The 22,893-nt window shown below is 50.5% G+C and overlaps 1 protein-coding gene across 7 annotated transcripts in view; it reads right to left on the minus strand.

Moving 5' to 3' along the window:
* Nucleotides 1-22,534, minus strand: part of LOC144738832 (chondroitin proteoglycan 2-like) — a 29,526-nt gene extending 6,992 nt beyond the window's left edge. Inside the window, exons 1-17 of one of the 7 annotated variants that reach the window (XM_078621824.1) lie at nucleotides 22,423-22,534; nucleotides 19,325-19,510; nucleotides 16,995-17,016; nucleotides 14,593-14,739; nucleotides 12,021-12,179; nucleotides 10,361-10,519; nucleotides 10,039-10,086; nucleotides 8,890-9,048; nucleotides 8,420-8,461; nucleotides 7,241-7,399; nucleotides 6,795-6,836; nucleotides 5,662-5,820; nucleotides 4,967-5,008; nucleotides 3,312-3,470; nucleotides 2,610-2,651; nucleotides 1,036-1,194; nucleotides 706-747 (exon numbers count right to left, since the gene is read on the minus strand). In XM_078621824.1, the coding sequence (XP_078477950.1) occupies nucleotides 706-747; nucleotides 1,036-1,194; nucleotides 2,610-2,651; nucleotides 3,312-3,470; nucleotides 4,967-5,008; nucleotides 5,662-5,820; nucleotides 6,795-6,836; nucleotides 7,241-7,399; nucleotides 8,420-8,461; nucleotides 8,890-9,048; nucleotides 10,039-10,086; nucleotides 10,361-10,519; nucleotides 12,021-12,179; nucleotides 14,593-14,739; nucleotides 16,995-17,016; nucleotides 19,325-19,393 (1,609 nt within the window). In that variant the 5' untranslated portion in view covers nucleotides 19,394-19,510; nucleotides 22,423-22,534. The remainder of the gene's footprint in view (nucleotides 1-705; nucleotides 748-1,035; nucleotides 1,195-2,609; nucleotides 2,652-3,311; nucleotides 3,471-4,966; nucleotides 5,009-5,661; nucleotides 5,821-6,794; nucleotides 6,837-7,240; nucleotides 7,400-8,419; nucleotides 8,462-8,889; nucleotides 9,049-10,038; nucleotides 10,087-10,360; nucleotides 10,520-12,020; nucleotides 12,180-14,592; nucleotides 14,740-16,994; nucleotides 17,017-19,324; nucleotides 19,511-22,422) is intronic. The other 6 variants (XM_078621827.1, XM_078621821.1, XM_078621823.1 and 3 more) reach the window with 6 other exon arrangements.
* Between the last annotated feature and the right edge of the window lie 359 nt (nucleotides 22,535-22,893).

The raw sequence follows: 22,893 nt of genomic DNA on the forward strand, positions 1-22,893 counted from the left end.
GAGACTGAATCTTTACCCTCGGGGCTCCTCCAGAAACAACAAAAAAGCCACTACGGATGGTCACGTGGAATTTTCGAGCGCTCACTGTGGAGGAGAAGCTGCCACTCCTCTGTCGGGAGCTGGACCGGTACCGCCTGGATCTCTGGTATTCAGGAGGTCCGGTGGACCGGCTCTGACCTCCTGCCAGCGGGCGTTCGACACTTCACGTGGCCTCAAGGTGCACATGGCCTAGCACAAGCGTCGTGGTGACGTCACCGCCACCTAGTGGCGAATGGCGGTTGTTGTTGGTGGTGATGATCATCATCACCACCATCATCACCATCACCACCATCACCTCCATCACCACCACTATCACCACCCCCATCACCACCATCACCACCACTATCACCACCATCACCCCCATCACCCCCATCACCACCACCCCCATCACCACCATCACCCCCATCACCACCATGACCACCATCACCACCACTATCACCACCCCCATCACCACCATCACCCCCATCACCACCATCACCCCCATCACCACCACCCCCATCACCACCATCACCCCCATCACCACCATCACCACCATCACCACCATCACCACCATCACCCTCCCGTCTTCTACAGAGGCCACGACACCATCGTCAAGGCGTGCAATGGAGATGGAGGGGAGTGTGGGGGGGTGGTGACGTCACGTGACGACACGAGTTGAGGGCTTACGTGACTTGGTGGTTGCCTGGGTGGTTGCTGCTGCGACGTTGCCTGCAACGGCACAAACGACACAGACACAGACTCAGTGTGTGAGTAGTTTATGGGTCTCTACTGTGTGAGTAGTCTGTGGGTCATTGTGTGAGTAGTCTGTGGGTCTCAACTGTTTGAGAAGTCTATGGATGGGTGAACGAGTGGGTGAATGAGCGAATTAGTGAGTGAATGAATGGGTGAATGAGCGTGCGAGTGGGTAGGCGAATTAATTAGTGGGTGAACGAATGAATGGGTGAATGAGTGAATGGGTGAGTGAGTGATTGGATGGGGTGAATGTGCCATACGTACCGGGCCAGTCGCACACGCTGATGGCCGGGTTGAACACCAGGTTGGCTGGGCATTGCTTGTGGTACGTCAGGGAATTGGAGCAGTGGTAGAAGCTGTGTGAGTCTGAGGGGTCTGGGTACAGCCCATCAGCCTTGTCCTGGCAGAATGCCGAGTTCACCACTGCAGGAGACAAAGGTGGAGCTGTTAGCGGGTCTCTGTGTACGTGGGTCTCTGAGTGATGAGTCTATGGGTCTTATTGTGATGAGTCTGTGGGTCTGAAATGAGTAGTCTATGGGTCTCTTGGTGATGAGTCTGTGATGGGGCAGTTGTGGAGAGAGTGGAGAGTTTCCCATACCTGGGCAGTGTGCTCATGACTGGCTCCGGTTTAACAGCAGAGGTCTCCGAATCAGTCGAGCGGCATTATCTTTTCATCGGTTGCGTAACGCTGTGTGGAAGCTACCTGGTCTATCACTCCGCACGAAGCTTCAGGTCTTCTCGGACACAGTCATTCCCTCCCATCTCTATGCTTGCAAAACGTGGACCCCCCTAATGGAGCATCTTCGCCGGTAAGAAACATTTAGGCTGGCCTGCCTACGATCAATCCTGGGTTTAACCAGGCTGGATTGTGTGAGGAGCTCAGAAATCCTCGAAAGATCTGGACAAAGTCCCATCGGTGAGCTCCTCCAGCAGGCAAGGTTGCATTGGCTGGGTCATGTAGCCCGCATGCCCAGCCACCGCATGCCGAAACAGCTTTTGTTCAGCCGGATCGAGGGGACTAAACGGGCATGGCACGGGCTAGAGAAGAGATGGAGTGATGTGGTACAGGAGGACGTGGAGCTGAGTGGACTTGCCGATGACTGGTACCAGCGGTGTCAAGATCGGCCTCTGTGGAGGAGGCTCGTGAAGGACGCTACTGGGCAGTTGGAGCCAGTAGCCCTCCAACAACAACGGAAAGCGGAGGAGCGATGCTCACAACAACGAGCGGAGCGCCGGGTGGCTTAAACAGCAAGTTGGCACAGTAGGGGGCACAGGTGGTGCATCAGCCAGTCATCTCGGTCATCTCAGTCAGTCGACCCGTGGCACCTGCTGGGTCTGCCCCGTGACCTTCTGCCAGCGGGCGTTCGGCACTTCACGTGGCCTCAAGGTACACATCAGAGGTCACAACCGGGTACCCGATACCCGTACCCTACCCGATACCCAGCTACCCGTACCAGGCCGGGTACCGGTACAGGTTGCCGTTTGCGACACTGGTGCGGCCGGGTACGGGTAAGGAATCAAAACCCGTTTGCGACCCCTGGTGCACATGGCTGAGCACAAGCGTCGTGGTGACGTCACCGCCACTAGTGGCGAATGGCGGTTGTTGTCATTGGTGGTGATGATCATCATCACCACCATCACCTCCATCACCACCACTATCACCACCCCCATCACCACCATCACCACCTTCACCACCACCATTACCACCCCCATCACCACTATCATCACCATCACCCTCCCGGCTTCTACAGAGGCCACGACACCCTCGTCAAGGCGTGCAATGGAGATGGAGGGGAGTGTGGGGGGGGTGGTGGTGACGTCACGAGTTGAGGGCTTACGTGACTTGGTGGTTGCCTGGGTGGTTGCTGCTGCGACGTTGCCTGCAACGGCACAAACGACACAGACTCAGTGTGTGAGTAGTCTGTGGGACTCTACTGTGTGAGTAGTCTGTGGGTCTCTACTGTGTGAGTAGTCTGTGGGTCTCTGCTGTGTGAGTAGTCTGTGGGTCTCTACTGTGTGAGTAGTCTGTGGGTCTCTACTGTGTGAGTAGTCTGTGGGTCTCTACTGTGTGAGTAGTCTGTGGGTCTCTACTGTGTGAGTAGTCTGTGGGTCTCTGTGTGTGAGTAGTCTGTGGGTCTCTACTGTGTGAGTAGTCTGTGGGTCTCTGTGTGTGAGTAGTCTGTGGGTCTCTACTGTGTGAGTAGTCTGTGGGTCTCTGTGTGTGAGTAGTCTGTGGGTCTCTACTGTGTGAGTAGTCTGTGGGTCTCTGTGTGTGAGTAGTCTGTGGGTCTCTACTGTGTGAGTAGTCTGTGGGTCTCAACTGTTTGAGAAGTCTATGGGTGGGTGAACGAGTGGGTGAATGAGCGAATTAGTGAGTTAATGAATGGGTGAATGAGCGTGCGATAGGGTAGGCAAATTAATGGGTGGGTGAATTAATGAGTGGGTGAATGAATGAATGATTGGGTGAATGAATGTGTGGGTGAATAAGTGAATGGGTGAATGAGTGAGTGAGTGGATGGAGGTGAATGTGCCATACGTACCGGGCCAGTCGCACACGCTGATGGCCGGGTTGAACACCAGGTTGGCTGGACATTGCTTGTGGTACGTCAGGGAATTGGAGCAGTGGTAGAAGCTGTGTGAGTCTGAGGGGTCTGGGTACAGCCCATCAGCCTTGTCCTGGCAGAAAGCCGAGTTCACCACTGCAGGAGACAAAGGTGGGGCTGTTAGCGGGTCTCTATGGATCTCTGTGTAATGAGTCTATGGGTCTCAAATGAGTAGTCTATGGGTCTCTTGGTGATGAGTCTGTGGGTCTCTGAGTGATGAGTGTGTGGGTCTCTTGGTGATGAGTCTATGGGTCTCTTGGTGATGAGTCTATGGGTCTCTTGGTGATGAGTCTATGGGTCTCTTGGTGATGAGTCTGTGGGTCTCTGAGTGATGAGTCTATGGGTCTCTGAGTGATGAGTCTATGGGTCTCTTGGTGATGAGTCTATGGGTCTCTTGGTGATGAGTCTGTGGGTCTCTGAGTGATGAGTCTATGGGTCTCTTGGTGATGAGTCTATGGGTCTCTGAGTGATGAGTTTATGGGTCTCTTGGTGATGAGTCTATGGGTCTCTTGGTGATGAGTCTGTGGGTCTCTGAGTGATGAGTCTATGGGTCTCTGAGTGATGAGTCTATGGGTCTCTTGGTGATGAGTCTGTGGGTCTCTGAGTGATGAGTGTGTGTAAAACAACCGCCTACCTCCTCGTGGTTCCGAACTGGCAACGTTGTCGTGGACAGTGCTGAGGGGGGGAGGGCCAATTCCGATTGGCCCTTCCCCTCATGGCATCTGTGACCACCACAGCGGCTAAATGGGGGCTCTGGACAGGTGCGAGGGGCTGGTAACCCCTCCACCTTCAATTAACTACCACTAATCTACGACCGAAAAATGTACTTATCAAGCTTGTGCCGGAGACCCCGGGGGGACAGGCGTCTATGACGTCTCCTGGCCAAACTCCATTTGGCAGAGCCAGGAGACTGAATCTTTACCCTCGGGGCTCCTCCAGAAACAACAAAAAAGCCACTACGGATGGCCACGTGGAATTTTCGAGCGCTCACTGCGGAGGAGAGGCTGCCACTCCTCTGTCGGGAGCTGGACCGGTACCGCCTGGATCTCTGTGGTATTCAGGAGGTCCGGTGGACCGGCTCTGACCTGCCAGCGGGCGTTCGACACTTCACGTGGCCTCAAGGTGCACATGGCCTAGCACAAGCGTCGTGGTGACGTCACCGCCACCTAGTGGCGAATGGCGGTTGTTGTTGGTGATGATCATCACCACCACCACCATCATCACCATCACCACCATCACCACCATCACCTCCATCACCACCACTATCACCACCCCCATCACCACCATCACCACCATCACCACCACTATCACCACCATCACCCCCATCACCCCCATCACCACCACCCCCATCACCACCATCATCCCCATCACCACCATCACCACCATCACCACCCCCATCACCACCATCACCCCCATCACCACCATCACCCCCATCACCACCATCACCCCCATCACCACCATCACCACCACCATCACCACCATCACCACCATCACCCTCCCAGCTTCTACAGAGGCCACGACACCATCGTCAAGGCGTGCAATGGAGATGGAGGGGAGTGTGGGGGGGGTGACGACACGAGTTGAGGGCTTACCTGACTTGGTGGTTGCCTGGGTGGTTGCTGCTGCGACGTTGCCTGCAACGGCACAAACGACACAGACACAGACTCAGTGTGTGAGTAGTTTATGGGTCTCTACTGTGTGAGTAGTCTGTGGGTCTCTGCTGTGTGAGTAGTCTGTGGGTCTCTACTGTGTGAGTAGTCTGTGGGTCTCTACTGTGTGAGTAGTCTGTGGGTCTCTGCTGTGTGAGTAGTCTGTGGGTCTCTACTGTGTGAGTAGTCTGTGGGTCTCTACTGTGTGAGTAGTCTGTGTGTCTCTACTGTGTGAGTAGTCTGTGGGTCTCTACTGTGTGAGTAGTCTGTGGGTCTCTACTGTGTGAGTAGTCTGTGTGTCTCTACTGTGTGACTAGTCTGTGGGTCTCTGCTGTGTGAGTAGTCTGTGGGTCTCTACTGTGTGAGTAGTCTGTGTGTCTCTACTGTGTGAGTAGTCTGTGGGTCTCTACTGTTTGAGAAGTCTATCGGTCTTAGTGCGAGTAGTCTATGGATCTCTACTGTGTGAGTAGTCTATGGGTGGGTGAACGAGTGGGTGAATGAGCGAATTAGTGAGTTAATGAATGGGTGAATGAGCGTGCGAGTGGGTAGGCAAATTAATGGGTGGGTGAATGAATGAATCGGGGGGGTGAATGAGTGAATGGGTGAGTGAGTGGATGGGGTGAATGTGCCATACGTACCGGGCCAGTCGCACACGCTGATGGCCGGGTTGAACACCAGGTTGGCTGGGCATTGCTTGTGGTACGTCAGGGAATTGGAGCAGTGGTAGAAGCTGTGGGAGTCTAAGGGGTCTGGGTACAGCCCATCAGCCTTGTCCTGGCAGAATACCGAGTTCACCACTGCAAGAGACAAAGGTGGAGCTGTTAGCGGGTCTCTGTGTACGTGGGTCTCTGAATGATGAGTCTATGGGTCTTATTGTGATGAGTCTGTGGGTCTCTGTGTGATGAGTCTACGTAAAACCACCACCTACCTCGTGGTGCCGGACGGGCAACGCTGTCGTGTACAGTGCTGAGGGGGGGAGGGCCAATTCCGATTGGCCTTTCCCCTCATGGCATCTGTGACCACCACAGCGGCTAAATGGGGGCTCTGGACAGGTGCGAGGGGCTGGTAACCCCTCCACCTTCAATTAACTACCACTAATCTACGACCGAAAAATGTACTTATCAAGCTTGTGCCGGAGACCCCGGGGGGACAGGCGTCTATGACGTCTCCTGGCCAAACCCCATTTGGCGGAGACAGGAGATTGAATCTTTACCCTCGGGGCTCCTCCAGAAACAATAAAAAGCCACTACGGATGGCCACGTGGAATTTTCGAATGCTCATTGCGGAGTAGAGGATGCCACTCCTCTGTCGGGAGCTGGACCGGTACCGCCTGGATCTCTGTGGTATTCAGGAGGTCCGGTGGACCGGCTCTCACCTCCTGTCTGCGGGCGTTCGACACTTCATGTGGCCTCAAGGTGCACATGGCCTGGCACAAGCTTCGTGGTGACGTCACCGCCACCTAGTGATGATTGGCGGTTATCGTTGGTGGCGATGATCATCATCACCACCATCACCACCACTATCACAACCCCCATCACCACCACTATCACCACCCCCATCACCACCACCACTATCACCACCCCCATCACCACCATCACCACCATCACCACCACCACCACCATCACCACCACCACCACCCCCATCACCACCATCACCATCATCACCACCATCAACCTCCCAGCTTCTACAGAGGCCACGACACCCTCGTCAAGGCGTGCAATGGAGATGGAGGGGAGTGTGGGGGGGGTGACGTCACGAGTTGAGGGCTTACCTGACTTGGTGGTTGCCTGGGTGGTGGCTGCAGCGACGTTGCCTGCAACGGCACAAACGACACAGACACAGACTCAGTGTGTGAGTAGTTTATGGGTCTCTACTGTGTGAGTAGTCTGTGGGTCTCTACTGTGTGAGTAGTCTGTGGGTCTCTGCTGTGTGAGTAGTCTGTGGGTCTCTACTGTGTGAGTAGTCTGTGGGTCTCTACTGTTTGAGAAGTTTATCAGTCTTAGTGCGAGTAGTCTATGGATCTCTACTGTGTGAGTAGTCTATGGGTGGGTGAACGAGTGGGTGAATGAGCGAATTAGTGAGTTAATGAATGGGTGAATGAGCGTGCGATAGGGTAGGCAAATTAATGGGTGGGTGAATTAATGAGTGGGTGAATGAATGAATGTGTGGGTGAATAAGTGAATGAGTGAGTGGATGGGGTGAATGTGCCATACGTACCGGGCCAGTCGCACACGCTGATGGCCGGGTTGAACACCAGGTTGGCTGGGCATTGCTTGTGGTACGTCAGGGAATTGGAGCAGTGGTAGAAGCTGTGGGAGTCTAAGGGGTCTGGGTACAGCCCATCAGCCTTGTCCTGGCAGAATACCGAGTTCACCACTGCAGGAGACAAAGGTGGAGCTGTTAGCGGGTCTCTGTGTACGTGGGTCTCTGAATGATGAGTCTATGGGTCTTATTGTGATGAGTCTGTGGGTCTCTGAGTGATGAGTCTATGGGTCTTATTGTGATGAGTGTGTGGGTCTCTGTGTGATGAGTCTGCGTAAAACAACCGCCTACCTCCTCGTGGTTCCGAACTGGCAACGCTGTCGTGGACAGTGCTGAGGGGGGGAGGGCCAATTCCGATTGGCCTTTCCCCTCATGGCATCTGTGACCACCACAGCGGCTAAATGGGGGCTCTGGACAGGTGCGAGGGGCTGGTAACCCCTCCACCTTCAATTAACTACCACTAATCTACGACCGAAAAATGTACTTATCAAGCTTGTGCCGGAGACCCCGGGGGGACAGGCGTCTATGACGTCTCCTGGCCAAACCCCATTTGGCGGAGACAGGAGATTGAATCTTTACCCTCGGGGCTCCTCCAGAAACAATAAAAAGCCACTACGGATGGCCATGTGGAATTTTCGAATGCTCATTGCGGAGTAGAGGATGCCACTCCTCTGTCGGGAGCTGGACCGGTACCGCCTGGATCTCTGTGGTATTCAGGAGGTCCGGTGGACCGGCTCTCACCTCCTGTCAGCGGGCGTTCGACACTTCATGTGGCCTCAAGGTGCACATGGCCTAGCACAAGCTTCGTGGTGACGTCACCGCCACCTAGTGATGATTGGCGGTTATCGTTGGTGGCGATGATCATCATCACCACCATCACCACCACTATCATAACCACCATCACCTCCATCACCACGACTATCACAACCCCCATCACCACCACTATCACCACCATCACCACCCCCATCACCACCATCACCACCACCATTATCACCACCACCCCCATCACCACCATCACCACCATCACCACCATCAACCTCCCAGCTTCTACAGAGGCCACGACACCCTCGTCAAGGCGTGCAATGGAGATGGAGGGGAGTGTGGGGGGGGTGACGTCACGAGTTGAGGGCTTACCTGACTTGGTGGTTGCCTGGGTGGTGGCTGCTGCGACGTTGCCTGCAACGGCACAAACGACACAGACACAGACTCAGTGTGTGAGTAGTTTATGGGTCTCTACTGTGTGAATAGTCTGTGGGTCTCTGCTGTGTGAGTAGTCTGTGGGTCTCTACTGTGTGAGTAGTCTGTGGGTCTCTACTGTGTGAGTAGTCTGTGGGTCTCTGCTGTGTGAGTAGTCTGTGGGTCTCTACTGTGTGAGTAGTCTGTGGGTCTCTACTGTTTGAGAAGTTTATCAGTCTTAGTGCGAGTAGTCTATGGATCTCTACTGTGTGAGTAGTCTATGGGTGGGTGAACGAGTGGGTGAATGAGCGTGCGATAGGGTAGGCAAATTAATGGGTGGGTGAATTAATGAGTGGGTGAATGAATGAATGAATGTGTGGGTGAATAAGTGAATGAGTGAGTAGATGGGGTGAATGTGCCATACGTACCGGGCCAGTCGCACACGCTGATGGCTGGGTTGAACACCAGGTTGGCTGGGCATTGCTTGTGGTACGTCAGGGAATTGGAGCAGTGGTAGAAGCTGTGGGAGTCTAAGGGGTCTGGGTACAGCCCATCAGCCTTGTCCTGGCAGAATACCGAGTTCACCACTGCAGGAGACAAAGGTGGAGCTGTTAGCGGGTCTCTGTGTACGTGGGTCTCTGAGTGATGAGTCTATGGGTCTTATTGTGATGAGTCTGTGGGTCTCTGAGTGATGAGTCTATGGGTCTTATTGTGATGAGTGTGTGGGTCTCTGTGTGATGAGTCTGCGTAAAACAATCCCCTACCTCCTCGTGGTTCCGAACTGGCAACGTTGTCGTGGACAGTGCTGAGGGGGGGAGGGCCAATTCCGATTGGCCTTTCCCCTCATGGCATCTGTGACCACCACAGCGGCTAAATGGGGGCTCTGGACAGGTGCGAGGGGTTGGTAACCCCTCCACCTTCAATTAACTACCACTAAGCTACGACCGAAAAATGTACTTATCAAGCTTGTGCCGGAGACCCCGGGGGGACAGGCGTCTATGACGTTTCCTGGCCAAACCCCATTTGGCGGAGCCAGGAGATTGAATCTTCCCCCTCGGGGCTCCTCCAGAAACAACAAAAAAGCCACCACGGATGGCCACGTGGAATTCTCGAGCGCTCACTGAGGAGGAGAGGCTGCCACTCCTCTGTCGGGAGCTGGACTGGTACCGCCTGGATCTCTGTGGTATTCAGGAGGTCCGGTGGACCGGCTCTGACCTCCTGCCAGCGGGCGTTCGACACTTCACGTGGCCTCAAGGTACACATGGCCTGGCACAAGCGTCGTGGTGACGTCACCGCCACCTAGTGGCGAATGGCTGTTATCGTTGGTGGCGATGATCATCATCACCACCCCCATCACCACCATCACCACCACTATCACCACCACCATCACCTCCATCACCACCACTATCACAACCCCCATCACCACCACCCCCATCACCACCATCACCACCATCACCCTCCCAGCTTCTACAGAGGCCACGACACCATCGTCAAGGCGTGTGATGGAGATGGAGGGGAGTGTGGGGGTGGTGGAGTTGACACGAGACGACACGAGACGACACGAGTTGAGGGCTTACGTGGCTTGGTGGTTGCCTGGGTGGTCGTTGTTGCGTCGTCGTGTGGAACTGCACACACAACACAGACACAGACTCAGTGTGTGAGTCTGTGGGTCTCTGTTGTGTGAGTAGTCTATGGGTGGGTGAACGAGTGGGTGAATGAGCGCATTAGTGAGTGAATGGGTGGGTGGGTGAATGACTGAGTGGGCAAATGAGTGAGTGGGTGGGTTAGTGAACGGGTGGCGAGGTGAATTGGTGACTGAATGTGTGTGTGTTTGCGTGAATGGTTGGGTGAGTGGGTGAATGAGTGATTGAGTGGATGGCGTGAATGTGCGATACGTACCGTCCCAGTCGCATATGTTTTTGGCCGGGTTGAACACCAGGTTGGCTGGACATTGCTTGTGGTACGTCAGGGAATTGGAGCAGTGGTAGAAGCTGTGTGAGTCTGAGGGGTCTGCGTACATCCCATCCGCCTTGTCCTGGCAAAAAGCCGAGTTCACCACTGCAGGAGACAAAGGTGGAGCTGTTAGCGGGTCTCTGTGTACGCGGGTCTCTGTGTGATGAGTCTTCGGGTCTCTGTGTGATGAGTCTACGGGTCTCTGTGTGATGAGAACGTGGGTCTCAAATGAGTAGTCTTTTGGTCTATGTGCGATGAGTCTGTGGGTCTCTGTGTGATGAGTCTGTGGGTGTCTGTGTGATGAGTCTGTGGGTCTCAAATGAGTAGTATATGGGTCTCTATGTAATGAGTCTCAAATGAGTAGTCTATGGGTCTCTGTGTGATGAGTCTATGGGTCTCAAATGAGTAGTCTATGGATCTCTGTGTTATGAGTCTATGGGTCTCAAATGAGTAGTCTATGGATCTCTGTGTGATGAGTCTATGGGTTTCAAATGAGTAGTGTTCTGCCTCATGGCAGGAGTTTTGCCTCACGGCAGATGGGGGGGAAAGGCGTATGTACACAGGAATTTCCTGTTTTTGATGCTGGTTTTGGTCACGTGACCAGGAAGTTGCGAATTAAGATTCCCGCTTAACCACGCGGGCGTCGGCCATTTTGCACATAATTCAAGATGGCGGCACACATAATTCAAGATGGCGGCACACAGAATTCAAGATGGCGGCACACATCGCGTCCCAGTGAAGCCAGCCACAATTGTCCATCGTGGGAGCTTAAGAAGCATTGTCTGTAAGTTCGTGTATGTTCTTATAATATTGGCAATGCTGTTATAATGTTAGAATGACCGTTATAAGGATGTAAATGTCGTTATAATGCCGTTAAATTGTTATGATAAATACGAGGCCTAGTTAACAACGAAGCCTGCAACTTTCCTTATTGTGAATGTCACTTGTAATTGAATAAGTCGAGTCAAACTTGTACCCAAGTAACTTTATTGCGATCCTGAGAGCAAGGATGACGAAATATCTCATCCACAGTTTAGTGTTATGTGTAATACTGTTCATTTGGGGTGCAGTGTGATGAATACACGATGTGCCTTTATGTAACACAGCAGCTTATGCTCTTGTATAGTTATTCAGTGGTAATGTAGGTGCCTGCCCTCTCCAGGATCTATTGTTTAGAAATATGTTATCTAAGACAATGTTATGATGCTGTGGTATTCATTCATTGTGTTGGTGTTTCCGGGTTATAACAGATGCTGTATCTGTGTTTTCTCACCGGTTTTACCTCGTTAAACTCAATAAATGACGTTTGGAGTTGGACGTTCATCCTGGCTCCGAGGGTTTATTGAACGCGAGGTTAACTACTCAGCTAGCGGTGCAACGCAGCGCACAGCGAGGCCGAGACAAGTAGTCTATGGATCTCTGTGTAATGAGTCTATGGGTCTCAAATGAGTGGTATATGCGTCTCTGGGTGATGAGTCATTGGGTCCCTATGTGAGTCTATGGGTCTCAGTGTGAGTTGTCTGTGGGTGGGTGAATGAGCGTGCGAGTGGGTAGGTGAATGAGTGAATGGGTGAGTGAGTGGATGGGGTGAATGTGCCATACGTACCGGGCCAGTCGCACACGCTGATGGCCGGGTTGAACACCAGGTTGGCTGGGCATTGCTTGTGGTACGTCAAGGAATTGGAGCATTGGAAGAAGCTGTGGGAGTCTAAGGGGTCTGGGTACAGCCCATCAGCCTTGTCCTGGCAGAATGCTGAGTTCACCACTGCGGGAGACAAAGGTGGAGCTGTTAGCGGGTCTCTGTGTGATGAGTCTTCGGGTCTCTGTGTGATGAGTCTACGGGTCTCTGTGTGATGAGTCTGTGGGTCTCTGTGTGATGAGTCTGTGGGTCTCTGTGTGATGAGTCTACGGGTCTCTGTGTGATGAGTCTGTGGGTCTCTGTGTGATGAGTCTGTGGGTCTCTGTGTGATGAGTCTGTGGGTCTCTGTATGATGAGTCTACGGGTCTCTGTGTGATGAGTCTGTGGGTCTCTGTGTGATGAGTCTGTGGGTCTCTGTGTGATGAGTCTGTGGGTCTCTGTGTTATGAGTCTGTGGGTCTCTGTGTGATGAGTCTCTGGGTCTCTGAGTGATGAGTCTGTGGGTCTTATTGTGATGAGTCTGTGGGTCTCTGTGTGATGAGTCTGTGGGTCTCTGTGTGATGAGTCTGTGTAAAACAACCCCCTACCTCCTCGTGGTGCCGGACGGGCAACGCTGTCGTGGACAGTGCTGAGGGGATGAGGGCCAATTCCGATTGGCTTTTCCCCTCATGGCATCTGTGACCACCACAGCAGCTAAATGGGGGCTCTGGACAAGTGCGAGGGGCTGGTAACCCATCCACCTTCAATTAACTACCAAAACAAAAAGTAACTTGCAGTGCCACACCGATTGCGGATTTGCTGAGCATTTTTGTGAGGTCCTTGAGGAGGGGAAATCCTTCAGCCTGGAAAACATGGTGGGACAAAGTGGGGATGACCCTGCTGAGGCTGTGGTGCTTCAAATATTGGAAGAAGTCACCCCCTGTGAGTGGCTGGCTGAGGTGCCATCAGTTGAGGAAGTACTGAAGGCGATCCAGAGTTTGAGACTGGGATAGGCACCGGGCAGAAATGATCTCCCAAGCGAAATTCTGAGGGAGGGTGGCGTTTGTGCACAGACTGCCCTATATGACATCATAACAACAGTCTGGACCACTGGACGGGTTCCGCAGGATTGGAAGGATGCCCTGGTGGTCCCCCTCTTTAAGAAGGGGGACCGCACAGACTGTAACAACTACAAGGGAATTTCACTCCTCAGTGTGCCGGGAAAGGTCCTGGCAAGGATTATTCAACACCGCCTTGCCAGGCACGCTGAGGAGAGGCTTGCGGAGCCCCAATGCGGTTTCAGGAAAAGGCGGTTCTGCACAGATGCCATATTTTCAGTCCGTCTGCAACAGCAGAGGTGTAGGGAATTCCAACAAGACCTACATCTCTGCTTTTTTGACCTGGTAAAGGCCTATGATACCATCAGTAGGCCTGAGCTCTGGGTTGTTCTTCGTGCTTTCGGTGTCCCTGACTCATTGCTCACGATCATTAAGGACCTTGATGATGGTGAGCGGGCCCGGGTAAATCTACGTGGCTAGGAGTCAGAGCCAATCCCTGTTCACCTTGGGGTGCGACAGGGATGTCCTCTGGCTTTCACATTATTTAACATCTATTTCGACCACGTGGTTCGTGAAACCTTCAATGGCTGTACCAGAAGAATTTTCATTTGGTACACATACAATGGGAGCCTGATCAATGCCCGAATGCGGTCAAGGGATGGCTCCCTATTGCTCAACCATGGTACGTATGCCGATGTTCTGGTAATTTCTGCTCACTCAGAGGAGGAGTTGGAGCTGCTGCAGCTGAACCTGGAGCTTGCCGCAAAGAGGTGGGGACTTACCATCAGCCCCACCAAAACTAAGCACCTGCCTGGGTGTTTTGTACCATCGGACACTCCACCCCCACAACTCCCAATTGATGATGGGGCAGTTGAGGAGAGAGTGGAGAGTTTCCCACACCTGGGCAGTGTGCTCATGACCGGCTCTGGTGTGACAGCAGAGGTCTCACTCCAAATCAGTCGAGCGGCAATATCTCGTCACCGCCACCACGATGCTTGTGCAGGTGGTTGTTGTTGTTGTTGAGTAGGTGTACAAGTGAGGAGATGAGTGAGTGGGTGAGTGAGTGAGTGAATGAGTGAGTGGGTGAATTAGTGAGTGGGTGAATGAGTGAGTGGGTGAATGAGTGAGTGGGTGAGTGAGTGGGTGAATGAGTGAGTGGGTGAATGAGTGAGTGGGTGAATGCGTGAGTGGGTGAATGAGTGAGTGGGTGAATGAGTGAGTGGGTGGGTGAATGAGTGAGTGAGTGGGTGAATGAGTGGGTGAATGAGTGAGTGGGTGAGTGAGTGAGTGGGTGAATGAGTGAGTGGGTGAATGAGTGAGTGGGTGAATGCGTGAGTGGGTGAATGAGTGAGTGGGTGAATGAGTGAGTGGGTGAGTGAATGAGTGAGTGAGTGGGTGAATGAGTGGGTGAATGAGTGAGTGAGTGGGTGAATGAGTGAGTGGGTGAGTGGGTGAATGAGTGAGTGGGCGAGTGAGTTGGTGGGGTGAATGTGCGATACGTACCGTCCCAGTCACATCTGTTTTTGGCCGGGTTGAACACCAGGTTGGCTGGACATTGCTTGTGGTACGTCAGCGAATTGGAGCAGTGGTAGAAGCTGTGGGAGTCTGAGGTGTCTGGGTACAGCCCATCAGCCTTGTCCTGGCAGAATACTGGGTGGGTCAAACGTTGCAGGAGACGGTAGAGATGTTAGAGAAGGTAGAGATGTTAGCAGGTCTCTGTGATGAGTCTGTGGGTCTCTGTGTGGTGAGTCTATGGGTCTCTGCTGTGTGATGAGTCTATGGGTCTCTGTGTGATGAGTCTATGGGTCTCTGTGTGGTGAGTCTATGGGTCTCTGCTGTGTGATGAGTCTATGGTTCTCTGCTGTGTGGTGAGTTTATGGGTATCTGTGTGATGAGTCTATGGGTCTCTGTGTGGTGAGTCTATCGGTCTCTGTGTGAGTAGTCTGTGCATCTCTGTGTGAGTAGTCTGTGGGTCTCTATTGTGTGAGTAGTCTGTGGGTCTCTACTGTGTGAGTAGTCTGTGGGTCTCTACTGTGTGAGTAGTCTGTGGGTCTCTGCTGTGTGAGTAGTCTGTGGGTCTCTACTGTGTGAGTAGTCTGTGGGTCTCTACTGTGTGAGTAGTCTGTGGGTCTCTGTGTGAGTAGTCTGTGGGTCTCTGTGGGTGAGTAGTCTGTGGGTCTCTGTGGGTGAGTAGTCTGTGGGTCTCTACTGTGTGAGTAGTCTGTGGGTCTCTGTGGGTGAGTAGTCTGTGGGTCTCTACTGTGTGAGTAGTCTGTGGGTCTCTGTGCGATTAGTCTGTGGGTCTCAACTGTGTGAGTAGTCTGTGGGTCTCTGTGTGTGAGTAGTCTGTGGGTCTCTACTGTGTGAGTAGTCTGTGGGTCTCTGCTGTGTGAGTAGTCTGTGGGTCTCTGCTGTGTGAGTAGTCTGTGGGTCTCTGCTGTGTGAGTAGTCTGTGGGTCTCTGTGTGTGAGTAGTCTGTGGGTCTCTACTGTGTGAGTAGTCTGTGGGTCTCTGTGGGTGAGTAGTCTGTGGGTCTCTGTGGGTGAGTAGTCTGTGGGTCTCTACTGTGTGAGTAGTCTGTGGGTCTCTGTGGGTGAGTAGTCTGTGGGTCTCTACTGTGTGAGTAGTCTGTGGGTCTCTACTGTGTGAGTAGTCTGTGGGTCTCTGTGTGTGAGTAGTCTGTGGGTCTCTGTGTGTGAGTAGTCTGTGGGTCTCTACTGTGTGAGTAGTCTGTGGGTCTCTGTGGGTGAGTAGTCTGTGGGTCTCTGCTGTGTGAGTAGTCTGTGGGTCTCTGTGTGTGAGTAGTCTGTGGGTCTCTACTGTGTGAGTAGTCTGTGGGTCTCTGTGGGTGAGTAGTCTGTGGGTCTCTGTGGGTGAGTAGTCTGTGGGTCTCTACTGTGTGAGTAGTCTGTGGGTCTCTGTGGGTGAGTAGTCTGTGGGTCTCTACTGTGTGAGTAGTCTGTGGGTCTCTGCTGTGTGAGTAGTCTGTGGGTCTCTACTGTGTGAGTAGTCTGTGGGTCTCTACTGTGTGAGTAGTCTGTGGGTCTCTACTGTGTGAGTAGTCTGTGGGTCTCTGTGTGTGAGTAGTCTGTGGGTCTCTGTGTGTGAGTAGTCTGTGGGTCTCTACTGTGTGAGTAGTCTGTGGGTCTCTGTGGGTGAGTAGTCTGTGGGTCTCTGCTGTGTGAGTAGTCTGTGGGTCTCTGCTGTGTGAGTAGTCTGTGGGTCTCTGTGTGTGAGTAGTCTGTGGGTCTCTACTGTGTGAGTAGTCTGTGGGTCTCTGTGTGTGAGTAGTCTGTGGGTCTCTGCTGTGTGAGTAGTCTGTGGGTCTCTGTGTGTGAGTAGTCTGTGGGTCTCTACTGTGTGAGTAGTCTGTGGGTCTCTACTGTGTGAGTAGTCTGTGGGTCTCTGTGGGTGAGTAGTCTGTGGGTCTCTGCTGTGTGAGTAGTCTGTGGGTCTCTACTGTGTGAGTAGTCTGTGGGTCTCTGCTGTGTGAGTAGTCTGTGGGTCTCTGTGTGTGAGTAGTCTGTGGGTCTCTGTGGGTGAGTAGTCTGTGGGTCTCTACTGTGTGAGTAGTCTGTGGGTCTCTACTGTGTGAGTAGTCTGTGGGTCTCTGTGGGTGAGTAGTCTGTGGGTCTCTGTGGGTGAGTAGTCTGTGGGTCTCTACTGTGTGAGTAGTCTGTGGGTCTCTGCTGTGTGAGTAGTCTGTGGGTCTCTGCTGTGTGAGTAGTCTGTGGGTCTCTGCTGTGTGAGTAGTCTGTGGGTCTCTGTGTGTGAGTAGTCTGTGGGTCTCTGCTGTGTGAGTAGTCTGTGGGTCTCTGTGTGTGAGTAGTCTGTGGGTCTCTACTGTGTGAGTAGTCTGTGGGTCTCTGTGTGTGAGTAGTCTGTATCAGGAGTAAAACTCTCACCGTTATTTGCCTTGTCTATTCCCTGTAAAATGTAAACAAAGCAAAGAATGAGCACAGGATGGGAGATGAACTCAAAACATCATCGGTATCGTCAAATGTCAACAAAACCTATTAACATAAAGACCTTCATCTGTGTAAGGGGCCGTCCATAAATGACGTCACGCGATTTGGGACGATTTTTGACCCCCCCCCCCCAAACCATATTTACATTTTGAAAATAAAACATGCTTCAAATCGCTTTAAACTATTGTCATTGTAGTGCGTGTTTAATGTGGCGCTGCACTCTGATGTTGTAGGAGTGTTGTTATAACGATTCTATATTTATTTTAAGTTTCGCATTTTTATGTGACGTCACATTTCTCAAACCCACCCCCCCCCCCTCGTCACACATCGTCACAAATGTCTGACCCCCCCCCCCCTAGGTGCGTGACGTCATATATGGACGGCCCCATATGTCTCGCACCCCTTCGCTCGGATACTTCTCTACAGGGTAGAAAGCTGTAATTGTAAAATTTCGATGTAAAGCTTCTTTCGTGACTGCAGGGATTCATCTTCTTGGTTCTTTCGGTAAAGTCACGTAGAAGGGAAATAATAAACTAATCAAAATAAAACATAATAAAATACAATTCTCACGACGTTTCGGCCACAACGCAAGCAGCCGTCCTCAGGTTGAGAACAGGTCTGTCGGGGAGACATTCAGACGCTGTCAGACGCTGTCTCCCCGACAGACCTGGTCTTCACTTGAGGATGGCTGCTTGCGTTGTGGCCGAAACGTCGTGAGAATTATTTTATTATGTTTTATTTTAATAATTTTATTTTGTTTGATTTTTATAATTTTATTTTGTTATATTTTTATTATTATATTATTTCCCTTCTACGTGACTTTACCGAAAGAAGCTTTAATTGTGTTACCCAGGCAGCTATTAAAGACAAACAACAGGAGGTGAACATCTATCTTCCATCTATCCGTATAAATGAAGACCTCCTTCATCTGTGTATGTCTCAACAACAACAACCTATTTAAGATCCATCCCTACAGGGTAGAAAGCTACAAATTGCGTTGCCCAGGTCGTTTTTAGTAACACAAACAACATGGGATAGACATCTGAAAATCCGAGATTGTTGATTGGAAGACCCCCCCACAGTATGAGACATCTCCTTTACCAGTGGCAAAATATAGTGATAGGTTTTTACCCTTTCAACTGGTACAAAACTGACACCTTTATACAATATTCTTAGGTTTTTTTCGGTAAAGTCACGTAGGTAAAAAAATGTAAATTAATAAAAGTTAAATAAAAATTAATAAAAGTAAAATAAAAATATACAAGGCATCATGTTTGCATTAACCACAGCACAAGCAGTCAAAATGCAAACAAAAAGAAACATCATTATCAGAGTTGTTTCTTTTTGTTTGCATTTTGAGTGCTTGTGTTGTGGTTAATGCAAACATGATGCCTTGTATAAAGGTGTCAGTTTTGTACCAGTTGAAAGGGTATGACCCCCTACATGTCGACGTTTAAAGTGCCCCACAAACACCAAACGTGGTTCAGTGTCAATCACCGAGACTCACAGAGCCAGACTAAGGCTCAACCCCATAGGGTTCAGTGTCAATCACCGAGACTCACAGAGCCAGACTAAGGCTCACTCCCGTAGGGTTCAGTGTCAATCACCGAGACTCACAGAGCCAGACTAAGGCTCAACCCCATAGGGTTCAGTGTCAATCACCGAGACTCACAGAGCCAGACTAAGGCTCCCTTCCGTAGGGTTCAGTGTCAATCACCGAGACTCACAGAGCCAGACTAAGGCTCACTCCCATTGGGTTCAGTGTCAATCACCCAGGACTCACAGAGCCAGACTAAGGCTCCCTCCTGTAGGGTTCGGTGTCAATCACCGAGACCCACAGAGCCAGACTAAGGCTCCCTCCCATAGGGTTCAGTGTCAATCACCGAGACTCACAGAGCCAGACTAAGGCTCCCTCCTGTAGGGTTCAGTGTCAATCACCGAGACTCACAGAGCCAGACTAAGGCTCCCTCCCATAGGGTTCAGTGTCAATCACCGAGACCCACAGAGCCAGACTAAGGCTCCCTCCTGTAGGGTTCAGTGTCAATCACCGAGACTCACAGAGCCAGACTAAGGCTCCCTCCTGTAGGGTTCAGTGTCAATCACCGAGACCCACAGAGCCAGACTGAGGCTCACTCCCATAGGGTTCATTATCAATCCCCCAGGACTCACAGAGCCAGACTAAGGCTCCCTCCTGTAGGGTTCAGTGTCAATCCCCCAGGACTCACAGAGCCAGACTGAGGCTCCCTCCCATAGGGTTCAGGACTCACGTTCGCGTTGCTGAGAGCCAGCGAGCTGGCCAGCAAGACGATCACCAGGGGCACGATGCTCTGAGCCATTGTGGACACGGAGAGAGGATGCAGCGGGGAGCGGCGGTGTCCTGGAGTGGTCCTGAAGGTCTCCTGGAGGTCTCCTGGAGTGGTTCTGAAGTGGTCCCGGAGTGGTCTGAAGGTCTCCTGGAGGTGTCAGACGGAGTGATGCGGCTGCTTGAGATTCGTCGCCCCTTTTTATGGGCGAACGGCGGCGTGAGGTCACCGCCCTCCAGGGCAGCGGGGAACCTCGAAACCATCGCCCCGGGGAGGGCTTTAGTTTGTGTGTCTATCGGCCACAGTCATTCCCTCCCTTCTCTACGCTGGTAATTGCATCCAGCATCATCGGGCAAATGTTGTGGTTTCACGCTTCAACACACCGGTGTGGGGGTAAAGCAGTGAACTATTTTGTCTTTTGTCAACGTGACACTTTTTTACTGATTGGCCGTGTCGGGTGGTGTGGAGGGTTACGACACATTTATAAATAACGCGATCTAACACCCAAAAACGTTGATTATGAACAACATGTACTAGCAAAACCATGCAGCCATAGCTGGCTGCATGAGTCACAATCATCATCAGATAGAAATGAATGAGAAAACAAACATAGCAAACATGGAAATATAATGCACTACAACACACACAGAGAGTCAGCCAACACCATAGTCAACACCCCACCTGGTTGATTAACGTTCTCCAAAAGTCATCTTCTTGGTTCTTTCGGTAAAGTCATCACGTAGAATGGAAATAATAAAATAATACAAATAAAACATAATAAAATAATTCTCACGACGTTTCGGCCACAACGCAAGCAGCCGTCCTCAGGTGAAGAACAGGTCCTCAGGTAAAGAACAGGTCTGTCGGAAAGACAGCGTCTGAAGACAGATCTGTTCTTCACCTGAGGACGGCTGCTTGCATTGTGGCCGAAACGTCGTGAGAATTGTATTTTATTATGTTTTATTTTTATTATTTTATTATTTCCCTTCTACGTGATGACTTTACCGAAAGAACCAAGAAGATTATTTTATTATGTTTTATTTTTATTATTTTATTACTTCCATTCTACGTGATGACTTTACCGAAAGAACCAAGAAGATTATTTTATTATGTTTTATTTTTATTATTTTATTACTTCCATTCTACGTGATGACTTTACCGAAAGAACCAAGAAGATGAATCCCTGCAGTCACGAAAGAAGCTTTACATCGAAAGTTCTCCAAAAGATTGCTAAATTTGAGGTCCTAGCGATATAGCTGATTGAAATGCATGCCTACAAAGGGCAGCGTACTTGAATAGAGACGAACCGTTGGTAGGGATATTTTCATCAACACAATAGACAGGAAGTACAAGTTCAAAGGGCTCGCGTAATGCAAATGCATGATGCACGTTGCCTCAGTAATCCCCACTCCTCCCCCCGTGCACATTGTGTAAGAGCACAGAAGCGTGGTCAACGCATCTACACCGCTATACAAGGAACGAAACAGTTAAAGACTTAAATTTCGATGTAAGGCTTCTTTCGTGACTGCAGGGATTCATCTTCTTGGTTCTTTCGGTAAAGTCACGTAGAAGGGAAATAATAAAATAATAAAAATTCAACATAATAAAATAATTCTCACGACGTTTCGGCCACAACGCAAGCAGCCGTCCTCAGGTGAAGAACAGGTCTGTCGGAAAGACAGCGTCTTATTTTTATTATTTTATTATTTCCCTTCTACGTGACTTTACCGAAAGAACCAACAAGAAAAAAAAGTTAAAGACTTCTCCACAAATCTGGCTGTCGCCCGGTGAAGTTGGTTGTAATTACTGGAGAAACGTCGTACTCAGATTGTAAATGTTGTGGCTTGGCTCTCCGACACACCGGTGTGCTGTACTAGTATACTACACCATACACTACTACACTATACACTACTACACTATACACTACTACACTATACACTACACTATACACTACACTACTATACACTACACTATACACTACTACACTATACACTACTACACTATACACTACAACACTATACACTACACTATACACTACACTACTATACACTACACTATACACTGCTATACACTACACTATTATACACTACACTATACACTACACTACTATACACTACACTATACACTGCTATACACTACACTACTATACACTACATTATACACTACACTATACACTACACACTAGTGCTGTACTAGTATACCACACTATACACTACACTATACACTACACTACTATACACTACACTACTATACACTACACTACTATACACTACACTAGTGCTGTACTAGTATACTACACTATACACTACACTATACACTACACTATACACTACTATACACTACACTATACACTACACTACACACTACTATACACTACACTACTATACACTACACTATACACTACTATACACTACACTACTATACACTACACTATACACTACTATACACTACACTACTATACACTATACACTACACTATACACTACACTATACACTACTATACACTACACTATACACTACACTACACACTACTATACACTACACTACTATACACTACACTATACACTACTATACACTACACTACTATACACTACACACTACACTAGTGCTGTACTAGTATACCACACTATACACTACACTATACACTACTATACACTAGTGCTGTACTAGTGCACTACACTATACACTACTATGCACTACACTATACACTACACTATACACTACACACTAGTGCTGTACTAGTATACTACACTATACACTACTATACACTACACTATACACTACTATACACTAGACCACTATACACTACATTATACACTACACTATACACTACACTATACACTACTATACACTAGTGCTGTACTAGTACACTACATTATACACTATACTACTATACACTACACTAGTGCTGTACTAGTATACTACACTATACACTACTATACACTACACTATACACTACACTATACACTACACTATACACTACACTATACACTACACTATACACTACACTAGTGCTGTACTAGTGACGAATTGGCCACGTTCTGTTTACGTGACAACCCTTACCAGTTAGCTCCTGTACCAAGTCACTCCATCTCTTCTCTAGCCCGTGCCGCGCCCGTTTAGCCCCCTCGATCCGGCCGAACAAAAGCTGTTTAGGCATGCGGTGGCTGGGCATGCGGGCTACATGACCCAGCCAACGCAGCCTTGCCTGCCGGAGGAGCTCACCGATGGGACTTTGCCCAGATCTTTCAAGGATGTGTGAGCTCCTCACACACAGTGACTCACACACACACAATTTGACTATAACACACACACACACTTGAACTATGGACTTACACATACAGCGACTCACACACACACACTTGGACTTACACACACACACAGCGACTCACACACACTTGGACTTACACACACACACAGCGACTCACACACACATGGACTTACGCACACACACCGACTCACACACACCTATGGACTACGACACACAAACACACTTAGACTTACACTGCCACACACAGCGACTCACACACACAC

The sequence above is a fragment of the Lampetra planeri genome, unplaced genomic scaffold (genome assembly GCF_965212315.1).
Source record: "Lampetra planeri unplaced genomic scaffold, kcLamPlan1.2.h2 scaffold_118, whole genome shotgun sequence".
In the NCBI taxonomy this organism is placed as follows: domain Eukaryota; kingdom Metazoa; phylum Chordata; class Hyperoartia; order Petromyzontiformes; family Petromyzontidae; genus Lampetra; species Lampetra planeri.